The sequence below is a fragment of the Lolium rigidum genome, chromosome 3 (genome assembly GCF_022539505.1).
Source record: "Lolium rigidum isolate FL_2022 chromosome 3, APGP_CSIRO_Lrig_0.1, whole genome shotgun sequence".
In the NCBI taxonomy this organism is placed as follows: domain Eukaryota; kingdom Viridiplantae; phylum Streptophyta; class Magnoliopsida; order Poales; family Poaceae; genus Lolium; species Lolium rigidum.
This window is the reverse complement of record NC_061510.1, coordinates 120,311,183-120,324,334: the sequence shown is the minus strand read 5'-3', so window position 1 is coordinate 120,324,334 and position 13,152 is coordinate 120,311,183. Positions and strand designations below refer to the sequence as shown.

Below are 13,152 nucleotides of genomic sequence, written 5' to 3'. Positions count from 1 at the left end.
ACTTGACGCGTCTTAGAGAATGCAATTTAACTATAGGTTAAGGCCTCTCTGGAGCAACAACTTTCATGTTGGTACCGCATAAATGGTCTACATGTGGTTGTCTTATGCAAGCTAGGCTGGATTGGCTAGGTCGTGTGGTGTTGCTGCTGAAGGGTGATTGGCGGACTGTTGGGGCATTTGCCCCTATACACTAGGCATGGTGGAGAAAGTTTGATAAGGTTGGGAGCATCAAATTCATGTCTTAGAGGATATGTGGTTGCCGACGTCGACATTACATTGGCGCAGTTCTCGTAGAGGGACGACTTCTAATCCTATGTTGGATCTCCCACCTCAATTCCTCCCATATCAATTACAATGTCCTCTCTCCGTCAATGGTTGGAGGTCATTTGGTCAATGGAGCAAGTACTCTATTGGTTTGTGAGTGTTTTGCCGTGAATAGATTTATTCTTTTGGGTTTCGCTAGTTTCCATTAAATAATTGCACAACCCTCATCTTTTTTACCTAATAAAAATATTAACTTTTTTTTTGTCTATGATGACACCATGACACTGTGTGCCGGATGGGTAGGGGGCGGGGCATGAATGTCAGAAATCACAGTAATTGGCACCTTGCTATTTCCCATAACATTCATTTTTCTCTCCGAGGGCCTGTTCGTTTTGTTCGGAAAGAATCCAGACGTGGAACTAATCGAGGCTTGGATTTGGTTGATCTCATTCCTTCACATAATCCCCACTAACCCCTATTCATTCCTTCCCATAACTTCCTGTGTATTTCAAAACGGTTTGGTTAATCCTTGCTAGGCCACAAGTCACCCTTGGCTTGCTCGCTCGCGTCGGGGAAATTCATCCAGACATCAGGTGGGGATGATTTCTTTCTAGACAGAATCATTGGAGACAGACGGGTTATGCAGGGCAGAAATTTCCGTAAAGGGAGCAAGCCAAGACTACGATCTCGCTGTACCGAAAAAATAATCATCTCCGAGCTGGGAAACAGGATCGGACTAATCCAATCCAATCCATGCCCTTGAGGGATTAAACGAACATAGTAGCCTGAGGGAGTCGAAACCTTTTTTAGGGGTCAGCATTCATCTTTTTTTTAAAAAAAAACGTGTCAGCATTTATCCAAAAATCCCTCGCGAAAAGAAATGCTTCATGCAAATCCAGCCGCATCAGCCCATTCTAGAAATTGAACTACAGGCGCAGAAGCCCGGCCCACCCGGGCAATTGGGTGGCTTGGGTTCCCTGGGGAAAAAAGGTAAACACATCTGAAATCGGGCGCTAATCAAAAGTGATTTTCTTTCTAATCCCTCCCACCCCACGTTCCCACGCCCGCGTCGCGGCCGATCCGCCAACACCGGCCACCCCCTCCGCCCCGCCTCCGGTTGTCCCCACTCTCTCCCGCCACCACCACCGCTCCTCCCCTCCACGCCGCCCACGCCTCTCTCGCCACAACCCTTCGCATCTCCGCAACCAAAGGGCATATACCTTCCGTGCTTGCTCGCTCGCTCGCTTGCTTGCATTCCCTTCTTTCTTGCTCCCCGAATTCGCCAGCCACGACGGTCGTTCCCACCTCATTGGATCTCGGCCCGCCGGCCGGATGCTCAGGTACCTCCCCTCTTCGCTCCCCTGCTCACTGATTCGCTGTTTTGGTTCATTTCTTGGCGAGGCATTTCGTCGAGCACTCTGGCTGCGTTGCTCTGGGGTGGGGGGCGCTGAGCCTTATTCCGACATGTTTCCGGCAGCGTTTAGTTGATTCCGTTGCCGGGTTTGATCCTCCGTGGTCCGTCTTGTACTGTTTTGGACAGCGAATTTGTTTTCTCTGAATAGATGGATTGTCAGGTTTATTTCCCTAGTTTGAAGGCCCATGGAAGGAAGGGTCTTTGGGCTGATTTGCGGTTGCTATGCCGTGCTCACCCTTAAAGCATCTGTGAAAAATCTAGAGCTTGTTTGGTGAATCAGATACACTTTAACAATTTTTCTGTTATCCAGCATAGTTAGTACTTATGTATTACTGTATTTCCTCTGACACGATTTCTTATCCTTAGACAGCTAGCTGGCATATGGTATTTAGAACGGAGCAATATTATCATAACCATCTGAAAACTATTCGACTAAATGATGTTATCATAATCCACATCAATGCCAAATGGGCCTTAATATGTGCTGCGCTGGTTCTTGAATTTCAGTTATTTTGGTAGGCATGTAGTTGTCGTAGGACCACAAGCTGCACGTGGATGTAGGAATCAGTTAAGGTCGGACGTATTTCAGTTATTGAGCATTCTTGTTGGCTATTCAGATGGTCTTAAATCTTCCTGTATAATGGGAGCTTGATAAAAAATACACAAATGGTATCATGCAGAACTCCACCATGAGATTTCTTAGTAGATATATAATATATTGTATTTAGTAACGAAGCACATTTAGCCATACCTGTACAAATGTGCAATATATTTTGCATGTACCATATGCTAGCATTGGTAAATTCATGCACAAGAAGTAAATAATTGACGATGATTTTATTCTTTCATTTCAAGTAGCGATAAGCACAACATTCGTTTTGGATAATTATCTTAGTAAGTATTATGTAACTTGAGTGTGCACGTCAGACTGCTGATTTTTTTTGCTAGCTGCCTGGTGTTAATGAACTGCAAATTTCAGAAAATATAAATTTTGCGCCTGCATTATAGGAATTCACTTCAGAAGCCCATTTGCACTATGCCCTACACAAACTGTTTGAAGAAACATCCCACGAGACTCATCTTTCCATATGCAAATGCCATCATCCGGGCATCTTTGGAGAAAGGCTCCCCACAGAAGTCACTGATGGACTATAGAACTATGCTCCATTTTACCGCATTCTGCCCTGATCACAGAACCTATGCTCTCCTCCTCAGGGCTTGTTCGAAATGTTCAGACATCTATGCTGCCATGCAAATTCATTCACATCTCACTAAAATCGGGTTAAGTAAGCAAGATATTGTTGCTCCACTTTTGAGGTTGTATATTGATCATGGTCGCATGATGGAAGCACGTGAGCTATTTTTGCCCATGCTTGAGTGGAGTACTGATCCTTTCCATGGCAATCTGATGCTCACGGGATTCTTGAAGGGTGGACAGCTAGACAAGGCATATCAGATTTTCAAGAGGATGCCTGTCAAGGACCTGGTCTCATGGAATTCAATGATTGCAGGTGCAGTAAGGAGCTCCCACCTAAAAGATGCAATGAATCTTTTCAGCAGATTGGTCAATTCTGCCCTTGTCCCTGACGGTTTCTCATTCTCTTCAGTCCTGTCTGCTTGTGCTCGAGCTGGTGCCCGCTCTTATGGTGTGTGGGTTCATCAGCTGATGGATGAACTGGGGGTGGAAAAGAATCACATTTTAGTGTCAGCACTGATTGATATGTATGCTAAATGTGGAAGGATTGATGTATCAGTTGACATATTCAACACAGTTAAGAGAAACCACGTGTCCACATGGAACACAATGATTGGTAGCTTGGCAGCTCATGGTCTTGGATCTGATGTGGTGATACTGTTCCGCAGGATGGAACATGCAGGTGTGGTTCCTGATGGGGTTACATTCGTTGCACTATTGGCAGCATGCAGCCATTGTGGCATGGTTGAAGAGGCTCGTCAATACTTTGAAGCAATGACTATGAAGTATCATATCACTCCAAAGGTTGAACACTATGGTGCAATGGTGGATACATTGTCACGAGCTGGGTTGCTGGATGAAGCATACAACTTGGTGAGCTCAATGGCCGTGAAACCTGATGCTGTGATATGGAGGGCATTGCTTAGTGCTTGCCGTAGGTACCATCAAACCAAATTTGGTGATGTCACTATTGAGCAGATAGCATGCCAGGGCAGTGGCGATTATACCCTTCTTTCAAATATCTACTCATCAATAAACAGGTGGGATGATTCAGAGGAAGTATGGAAAGAGAGGAAGAAAAGGAAAGTAAGGAAGATAAAGGGCTTGAGTTGGGTTGAGTTAGGGGGAAGCACCCATGAATTCAAAGCTGGGGACCGGTCCCATCCTTATTCTGATGATATTTTCCGAGTGCTGCATGGTTTATCAGAAAAAGCGAAGGTTGAAGGCTATACTCCATCCATTGAGTTAGTAACAAAAGATGTTTCACCAGAGGAAAGAGAAGAAAACCTCAGCTTCCACAGTGAGAAGCTTGCAGTAGCTTATAGTGTCCTTAAGACTGGTCCAGGGACAGAAATATTTGTGTCAAAAAATCTGCAGACATGTGCTGACTGTCATGAATGGATCAAGATAATCTCGAAGGTACTTTGTCGTGTTATAATTATGAGGGATAGGGTCCGATTTCACCGCTTTGAAAGCGGGTGCTGCTCCTGTAAAGATTACTGGTGAGCCCTTGATGGAGCAACACATAAGTGATTTGTATATCATCCTACCAGCAGTTTTGTTGGAAGCCATCAATGTACCTAAATAATATGGTCATTTTCTATTTGGAAGCTTGGAGCTTAGGTGGTGCACATCAATGAGCCAATGACAAAATATAAGCCCCGAAGACATACTCTCAGCATATGTGGTCTATTGATTGACACACTTCTACAGAACTATAATCTGCGAGCTGTGGGATCAAGATAGAGAGACTCTTTGCTGGATTTGTGTTTTCTCTGATTTATTTGGTTTCTCATGGTTTTGTACGTGTTTCATAGAAAATTGGCACCATAGTATTGTCTGGTCTGCTATAATTTTTTGGACACATACTCGCAGTTCTATTTTTGGTGGTTTACTTGTGCTGACATTGCATGTCGTGATATATATCTAATGACTTCATTATTATTATTATTTGGTTACATTTTTGCATATCTCTAGGTTCACTAGTTTTAAGTTTGACAAATTCCAACTAATAATGATTGTTTGCTCATCATTTCAGGATTAACAGTGAGGGGGCATTCAGTACTCAGTTATCTAAAGTTTTACCCCAATAATAGGCGATCAACACCTTTGATGCCCTATTTTCTCCAGTTGTACAATGTCTTTATATTCTATTTGCTGTGGTAACTTCCATCAACTAAGGAACTCAATAGGACAGAGTTGTAGTATCAGATTTCTCAAGTATAACAGCAGAATAACCTCTGAAAATGTACTTCAAAATAAAAGATATAAAACTAGACCTTTTAGTACATCAGTACTAGTGAGGAGCACCAGAAAAGCATGCAAGCAATCCTTCAGCAATAACCGCCATTTACACGGTGGATCAGTTGAATCATCGATTGAAGTGTTTAAGCAGTCTGATCTGCACCACCTGAAACCACTTCAGTGCTACGATATTCAGGAAAAGGTTTCTGGAAGCAAGACTGAGTGCCCTGCAACAATCCTTGTTTTTGATATTGAAACTACTGGTTTCTCACGCCGTGGTGATAGAGTTATTGAGTTTGCTGCACGTGATCTTGCGGGTGGAAAGAATAGCACTTTCCAGACCCTAATAAACCCTGAGAGGGAGATAAGAAACACAGCTGTTCATCGTATTAGCACCAGCATGGTCCGCGGATCTGATGTCCCAAGGTATCATCTTTCAACAGCATGATTTGTGCCCTACCAGATACTTTCCATTTTGTTTACCATTTTTACTCATGCAAACTGTCATTTTATAAGAGTCCAGTGAAGAAATAACAATCTAAGAAAGATAATAGGAAAACAAAGTGCAAAGCAGACTTTACACTACATCTTCAGATAGGAGTTTTTCTTTGCTTGGGATCATTATTCATTCATCTGACACTTTTTAAAATCGTGATATTTTCTGCAAATAAAAAACAGTTCCCTGAATCTTATGTTTTGTTCTCCTACGTGTTGATTGCTGCATTACATTCTGAAAATGTAGTTCCACAAAGAAATACATATGAGCTGAGGTCAAATGCCCATTTGTTACTTCATGTATGCAACATGCTACTGTATATCTTTTATAATAAACTCATTCCTTGTCCAAAGATTTTGAAACTCATTCTTTCAGTGCAAAGATTTTGGAACTTATTCCTTCAGTGCAAAGATTTTGGAACTTATTCCTTCAGTGCAAAGATTTTTTTTTCTTGTGCATTCCTACTTGAGTTCTTCATCTTCTGTAATTAGAGTTTTTGTGTACGACTATGCAGATTTGGGGAGTTTATACCCATTCTACTACAATATGTTTGGAGTCGTCAAGTGGCCGGTAAACCAATTATGTGGGTTGCTCATAACGGGAAAAGCTTTGATGTCCCCTTTCTTATCTTTGAGTTCGAACGGTGTAAACAGGAGATGCCTGGTGACTGGCTGTTTGTAGATACACTTCCTATTGCAAGACAGTTGGTTGAATCTAATGGTATGTTCTCTCTCTAAGTGTTCTGTTTACTTTCTTAAACATATTGTTCAAGATTGTTTTCAGTGCTAGAGAAAGGGTGCAGTTTACTCTGGTGGTGACAATTAACTAGGAAAATAGCCTTAAAAAAATATTAACTAGGAAAATTAACATAACCTAGTTTTATTCTTCTTGTTACAAAGGCCACTCCTGTAATTGTAATGACATGCTGTACTTCGTGTTATCTGAGATAAAAATGAGGCTAAGTTAGCAATATTAGGTTTTTGTCTGGATTCTTGATTTGTGGGTTTACTCATATAACTGAAGCAAATAATGCGATTAAAAAGCTAGACCTCATTCCGTTTCCATCTCAGGGAAAAAAATCAGCTCTGCGTCGATGAGTGCTCTGATAGAGCGTTACAAGATCCCAGTTGATGGCGACGCGCACCGTGCAATGCGGGATGTGACCGCCCTGTGTTATGTGCTCCAGAAGCTGACTTTCGAGTTGAAGCTGACGGTTCCCCAGCTCCTCGAGAAGTCATTCCGGATGTCCGATATTGCAACAACACCCGCCAAAAAATGACTAACACTCCTCCCCAGAACAATATACTGAAACTCTAGATTACTTTCATTGGTGTTGTATTACAGGAGCTGCTATTTGCAGATTCCAGCTCTGATTTCTATGCTGTTTCAGCAACAGAACAGTACCTTCCTCATTGTTACACTGATATTTTGGTCACTAATTCAGTGCTGAATATTACTGAAATTTGCTGGCCCTGTACTGTTGTTGTACACCATCTGAACCATGCACAATGCATTTATTCAGAGGTGCGACATAGTAGTAGATACTGTTGTCAGTTCTGTGTGGTGTCCAACTTAAACGAAATGGAACGCTCTTGACTAAATTCAAGTTTGTCAGAGCTCCTTTTTACTAGTAGCAGGGAGAAAAGTCGGTTCTGCCCTTGAGTTGAGCAACTGCTGCGTATGGATGAGGTCATTTCCACTTTGATTCATTTCGATACCTTTGGCTGATGCTGCAATGTGGTACTCAGGTGAGGGGAACCAGTTATGCACCTGCTTATTTGGTTCAAGTTAGATAATGCAGGAGCTTGTAGCGTCAGATAACGGAGAGAAAAGTCGATCCTGCCCTTGGTCTTGGTGGGAAGAAGCCAACGGGCTCTATATAAGGCGGGCCAATCAAGTCACTTTGACCTGTCTCTCAAGTCTCAAACCGCAACGACTTCCTCTGCTTCCCTCCAATTTCCAAACCCCGACGGACGACGGCGACGCCAAGGTAACCGCCCTCGACCTCCTCATCGTCGTCTTCCCTCTCGCTCCAAACCCTAGCCTCATCTCCCTGCTACTCTGTTTGCAGCTTGGGCTCTCCAGCGCTGGCCATGGAGGGGGAGCTCGGCCTGCTCGGGCACCACTCGCCGGCGGGGTCGTCCTGCGTCTCCTCCGAGGTCTTCGGGTCGCCGTTTCCTGCGTCGCCGCGGGAGAAGCTGCTCGACTCTTCCCCCTCGTCGTGCGTCTCCGACGGCCGCAGCAAGGGAGGCCGACCCAGCTCGCCCACACGGAGGTCATCATCACCGACGGGGAAGGCGCTCGACTCGCCCGCGTCCTGCGTCTCCGACGGCCGCTACGTCTCGCCGCTGCGCGTGTCAGCGGAGCAGGCGCGCGAGGCGCGCGAGGCGGAGATGCTCCTGCGCGCGATCGCCGAGCGCTACGACGACTGCTTCCTGCGCCTGCGCGACGCCACGGCCGAGGTGGCTGAGCTCCGCCTCGAGCGCCTCCATCTCCGAGCGGAGAACGTGCAGCTCTCGCTCCTCCTCGAGGAGCTCGAGGCCAATCAGGGGAATCTGGCGTACGCGGCGGCGCCGGCACCACCACCGAAGCCGGCGGAGGAGGCGGCAGCGCGCGGCGGCGCGCCCAAGAGCATCTCGATACGATCCAAGTGCTACCTCTCGCAAATGAAGCAGCCGCAGGGCGAGGCAGAGGCGCAGCGCCTCCGTGTTCGTCCACCTCCACCGATTGAGGTAAGCCCACAAATCCAACTGCTTCGAATTCGCAGCTTAATTCCGCCGCGAATCGCTTGTTAGCCTGCTCGGAACTCGGAAATCTGCGCTTAAACCCGCGAATACAGTTCAATTGTTCCAGTTCATGCAAATTCGCAGTAATCGGGGAGAAATTTGGTTTACGATGCAATTCGACTCTGAAAAAACAAGTTGAAAACTGCAAAATTAGGCGTGATGCGGTAAATGATGTTCAATTTGTGATTTGGCGATCGTATCAAGCAGCGACTTGTGATGAATTAGCTAATTTTGTATTTAGAATCGCCAGGTACTCTGCTTTCGGCTACATAGGCAGAGTCGGCTGATACAGTATGTCGAACTGAATAACTACAGTCGCCTAATCGCAGGGAAATTAAGTTTCTGATGCAATTAAATGGTGAAAATGACGTTCTGTTTGCGATTTGAGTATTAGACAATCGCATGAGGCACCAGGTTATGTAGAATAGCTAGGTTTGTAGTCGTCAGGTATTGTTGGCATTCGTTCAGTGCAGGAAGTCGAGCTTTACAGCTAGATTTTTTAAAGTTCATGCTGCAATTGGATTAGGAAATGGCTATGTTAGTTTGGGAGATTATACACATTATGATAATGCGCTTGCTTCGGGATTCAATCACAGTACACAAGTCGCAACAATATCGAACTTGCTTAATTTGTTATTGATCTGGCTGAATTTGATGTTTTACACGCAAAAGTCATCAGGTTGACAATTCTGATAAGTTTAAGCCTGCGACATCTGATGAACTCTAGTAATATGCCATTCTGTTTGCCATTCGGGTACTGACAATCGCATCAAGCGTCAGGTTATGTTGAATTATCAAGGTTTGTTCTTAAGTGTCGTGACTCGTGAGGTACAACTTGATTCTTTTTTTTGAAATCGTGAGCACAACTCGATTTTCGGAATTCTCTGTATTTGGATTAAGAAATCTTTAAGTTAACTTGGGAGATCGTACAAATCCTGATAATGTGCTTACTTTGGGATTCAATGGCATAAGCAACAATTTTGAACATGCTGAATTTTGCTTCAGAAATATTGAACTTGCTTAATACAGAACTTCAGCACAAAACTCGTCAGATTGACAATTTTTTTTTGTTATGAAGTAGCTATCAGTCCCAGATATATTATCTCGATTTTGCCTAATTCCACAAACCAAGCATTCATCTCTATACTTTTTTACTGGGATTACATATCCGTATGTTTAATCTTTGTAATTTGTAATGGTGATATCCGGAGGTACAACTCGATTTTTTTTTCAGATTTGTGCTGCAATTGGATTAGGTAATCGTTAAGTTAACTTGGCAGATCATAGAGATTCTGATAATGTGCTTGCTTTGGGAATCAGTTGCAAGAAGCAACAGTTGAACTTGCTGAAATTTTCTTCTCAAGCATAGAGCTGGCTTAATTAGAAACTTTACACACAAAACTCATCAGATCCACAACATTTTGTTAGGAAGTGGTTATCAGTCGCACACCTAGTGTATTGGTTTTGCCTAATTGGACAAACCAATCACACATCTCGATAAATTTTCACTGGGATTTCATATCCGTATGTTTGATCTTGAAATGGGGAATGGTGATTGCAGGAGGCAGCGGAGGACGAGGCGCAGGGTGATGGGGAAGTGGAGGTGGAGGCGTACAGGCAGGGCACGCACAAGACGGAGCTGTGCAACAAGTGGGAGCAAGGCGCCTGTCCCTACGCCGACCGGTGCCGGTTCGCGCACGGCCTGCACGAGATGCGCCCCGTCATCCGCCACCCGCGCTACAAGACCCAACCCTGCCAGATGTTCGTCGCCGCCTCCGGCTGCCCCTACGGCCACCGCTGCCACTTCCGCCACTCCCCAGCGCCCGCCATGGAGTCCTACTAGTCCGCCGCGGCCACCACCACCACCAACTTCTCGTTCCTCCGGCCGTGTAATGCTCTTCCTGCCCTCCTCTCCGACCTCCGGCCGTCCTGCCCTCATTACCTGCGAACGTCTGATGCCTTCTTTGCTGTCCTGCACTCCTGCCATAGAATCAGTAGCAGAGCAGTCCGCATTGAGCCCGTTGAATCAGTCAGTAACTTAGGAGTGCTCAAATAAAATAAGGCGGCCTGCCGGTTCAGCCCAGGAATACAGCAGTGGCCAGCGATGGGGTAAATGGGCCGTAGTGCATGGCTCGTGTGATTGCTGTAGAGGAAAGCTGCAGGTGGATCGTGGATCGTTCGTTGTCTTTGTGATTAGGATTAGCCCATATAAACTTTCTATGTTAGGATATTGAACTGGGCCAGAATACTGTATGATGCAAAAGCCTGAACAGTTTCTTTCCCGAATCTGTTTTTCTTTTAACATCGGAGGCAACTCCCTGTAGATGGAATAATGCTCTCACCGTCTTGCCACCGCCCGGCGGTGCGCCTAGCGCCTTTGGAGGGTGTGTGGAGGTGTATCTACTGTGGATATCGCTAAAATGGTCGGTTTTCCTTCCGATCTACGCTTCTCTTTATCATTGATGGTTGCTGCTCTCGTGTATTGGTCTTTTGGTGTCTTAACACGATGACTTTCCGTGTCTACTACAAAATGCTCTACTACGAAAAGATTTGCCCAGCTCCAGTGAGGGAGGGCGAGGACGGCGGAGCGCTTTCGGATCGCTCAAGTGTTTGTAGTCGTTGCTAACTGATCCAAGGACCTGTTTGTAAATTTTATTACTTTTGAGAATTTTTGTACCATTATTTGAGGATTTTGAATAGATCTGTGGAATTTGTTGGATATATTAGCAATTTCCCCCATGATTTAATCATGAAAATGTAGATAAAACATGACTAAATTTGTTGGGACTAAAATAATCATGCGAATCATCATAGAATAGATAATCAACACATCTAAACTGATTGCTAGGAACAACATATTACGCAGCGAGTCTAACACATATGGCTAAAAATATTGTTTGCAACATGATTTCATAGGTACGAGGTAAGAGTACATATGGTCCAGAAGATAAACCAACATTGGCGTTGTCCCCATTGAGAGACATGTCATCAAAGAGGTTGTTGATGTTTGGGAAGAAGTCGTTGGCATCTGTGCTGAAGTTTGAAGAAGCCACAAAACGCGCTAGATCGCTCCCCTAAAACCTTATCAGCTCTCTCCCGTACATGATCATAAGAGACGGACTTACGGAGGCATGATGTCCCATCCAATGGTGCACGCCGGTAGATAGGATGGAGAAGACTTGTGCGGTAGCACAATGCCCAGGAACCAAGAAGTACGCGCATTGAATGTGGTGTGTCTCTCTAGAGAGGAGATGATACGATGGAGAAGACCTATGAGGCGGCGCAATGCCTTGGAACCAAGATGTAGGCACATAGAATGTTGTGTGTCTCCCTAGAGATGAGAGGATAGGATGGAGAGACCTGTGTGGCGGTGCAATGCCTAGAACCAAGAGGTACGCACATAGAATGAGGTGTGTCTCTCTAGAGCGGAGATACCTCTCTTTTATAGGCACATGCGACGTTGGGATATGCAACAAAGGGGCGAAAGACAACGGCTCTCGGCTTATTCCCGCGCTGACGTGGGGTGACCACGTCAATACCCATACATGATGGACTTAGCTTTAGAGAAAGAGGCATGATGGTGATTCCAATAGTGTACAAACACAAGGCACATGTGACAAAGAGATTTTACCCACCTTCAGGCCTCCAAAGGAGAAACCCTATGTGCTGCTTGTTGTTTGTATTGGTGATGAGAGTACAAAGTCGTCAAGATTGGCTATAGCCTAGCGAGACTAGGGTTTGTGTTAGCCTCGCTCGGAGGCCCCTCCTGGACTTTATATATGAGGCCGGATCTCGGGTGCCACGTTATTCGAGTCGTATAAACATTAGTTTCTTCCCTATACGAGCTTTCCCTAGTCAACACGTCCAGTTGCTAGGGCTTCGGGAGTTACATGAATGATGCTTTCTTTCTTTGGCTTCATGAGTACTCGATAACGTACGCCCACGTCAGTAGTCCCCGAGTGTTTTGGAGAGTCGAAGAGTCACGTAGAGACTCAGTCAAAATCGATATTTGTCGTAGTCGATAAATGCATCAAGTGTTAATATGAGCATGGAAATCCATCAGGTAAACATTTTAATATGCATAGGGATTCTGTTAACGCGCCTGATTTAACCGACGAATCGTGACCAATTAATTGCTCCAAGGTAAGAAAAAACAGCGCAACCTACTCAAACTCGAGTCCCCGGACTCGAATATGGTATAAGCTAGGTGTATCTCGACTCGTGCCACGAATGTCTTACCAAATCAAGCTACATTATCTGGTAGAGCGCCGCGGAGGTGAGTGGCAAGCCAACAAATATGATCTATATGACTTATTTTTACGTTATAAATGATGCGATCTAGAAAGTTGAGAAGTTATAGGCTCCGCACTCGACGTTTTAATTATGTGTTGGATATCATGCTTATGTATAGCCATATGAGAATAATAAATCTCTCTATTTGTAGAGGAAATCATCTCCTTTGCGAAGTCAATTATTTTATTGAGTGCACGACCAATGCTCCTGATGGGAGTAGCCCCGAGTCTATGTGCAAGTGCTTTCATTTATGCATAAACTAAAGTATATAGCACTTAGAGAAGGACTTGATTCTAATTTTCAGCACTCGGGGAGGGACTCGACTCCAGCTTATGATACTCGAGGAGAAACTCGACTCAAACTTTAATTCTTAAATTTTACTCATAGCACTTGAGAAGAAAACTCAACTAAAACTTGCAACATTCAAGAAGGTGTTCGACCTGATTTTATAGCATTTGAG

General features: G+C 44.7%; 3 protein-coding genes across 3 annotated transcripts; all 3 read left to right on the top strand.

The window, feature by feature from the left end:
- The first annotated feature begins 1,562 nt into the window (after positions 1-1,562).
- Positions 1,563-7,106, top strand: LOC124702235 (exonuclease DPD1, chloroplastic/mitochondrial-like). Its single transcript, XM_047234358.1, has 4 exons — positions 1,563-1,604; positions 4,912-5,543; positions 6,128-6,333; positions 6,684-7,106. The coding sequence occupies exons 2-4, from the start codon at positions 5,011-5,013 to the stop codon at positions 6,890-6,892; spliced, it is 948 nt and encodes a 315-aa protein (XP_047090314.1). The 5' UTR covers positions 1,563-1,604; positions 4,912-5,010; the 3' UTR covers positions 6,893-7,106.
- Positions 2,691-4,917, top strand: LOC124702234 (pentatricopeptide repeat-containing protein At5g50990-like). The gene has a single exon (XM_047234357.1). The coding sequence runs from the start codon at positions 2,715-2,717 to the stop codon at positions 4,377-4,379; it is 1,665 nt and encodes a 554-aa protein (XP_047090313.1). The 5' UTR covers positions 2,691-2,714; the 3' UTR covers positions 4,380-4,917.
- A 600-nt stretch (positions 7,107-7,706) lies between the features above and the next one.
- On the top strand, positions 7,707-10,242 carry LOC124695425 (putative zinc finger CCCH domain-containing protein 21). Its single transcript, XM_047228277.1, has 3 exons — positions 7,707-8,189; positions 8,289-8,345; positions 9,961-10,242. Exons 1-3 carry the CDS (start codon positions 7,707-7,709, stop codon positions 10,240-10,242), a joined length of 822 nt encoding a protein of 273 aa, XP_047084233.1.
- The last annotated feature ends 2,910 nt before the right edge of the window (positions 10,243-13,152 follow it).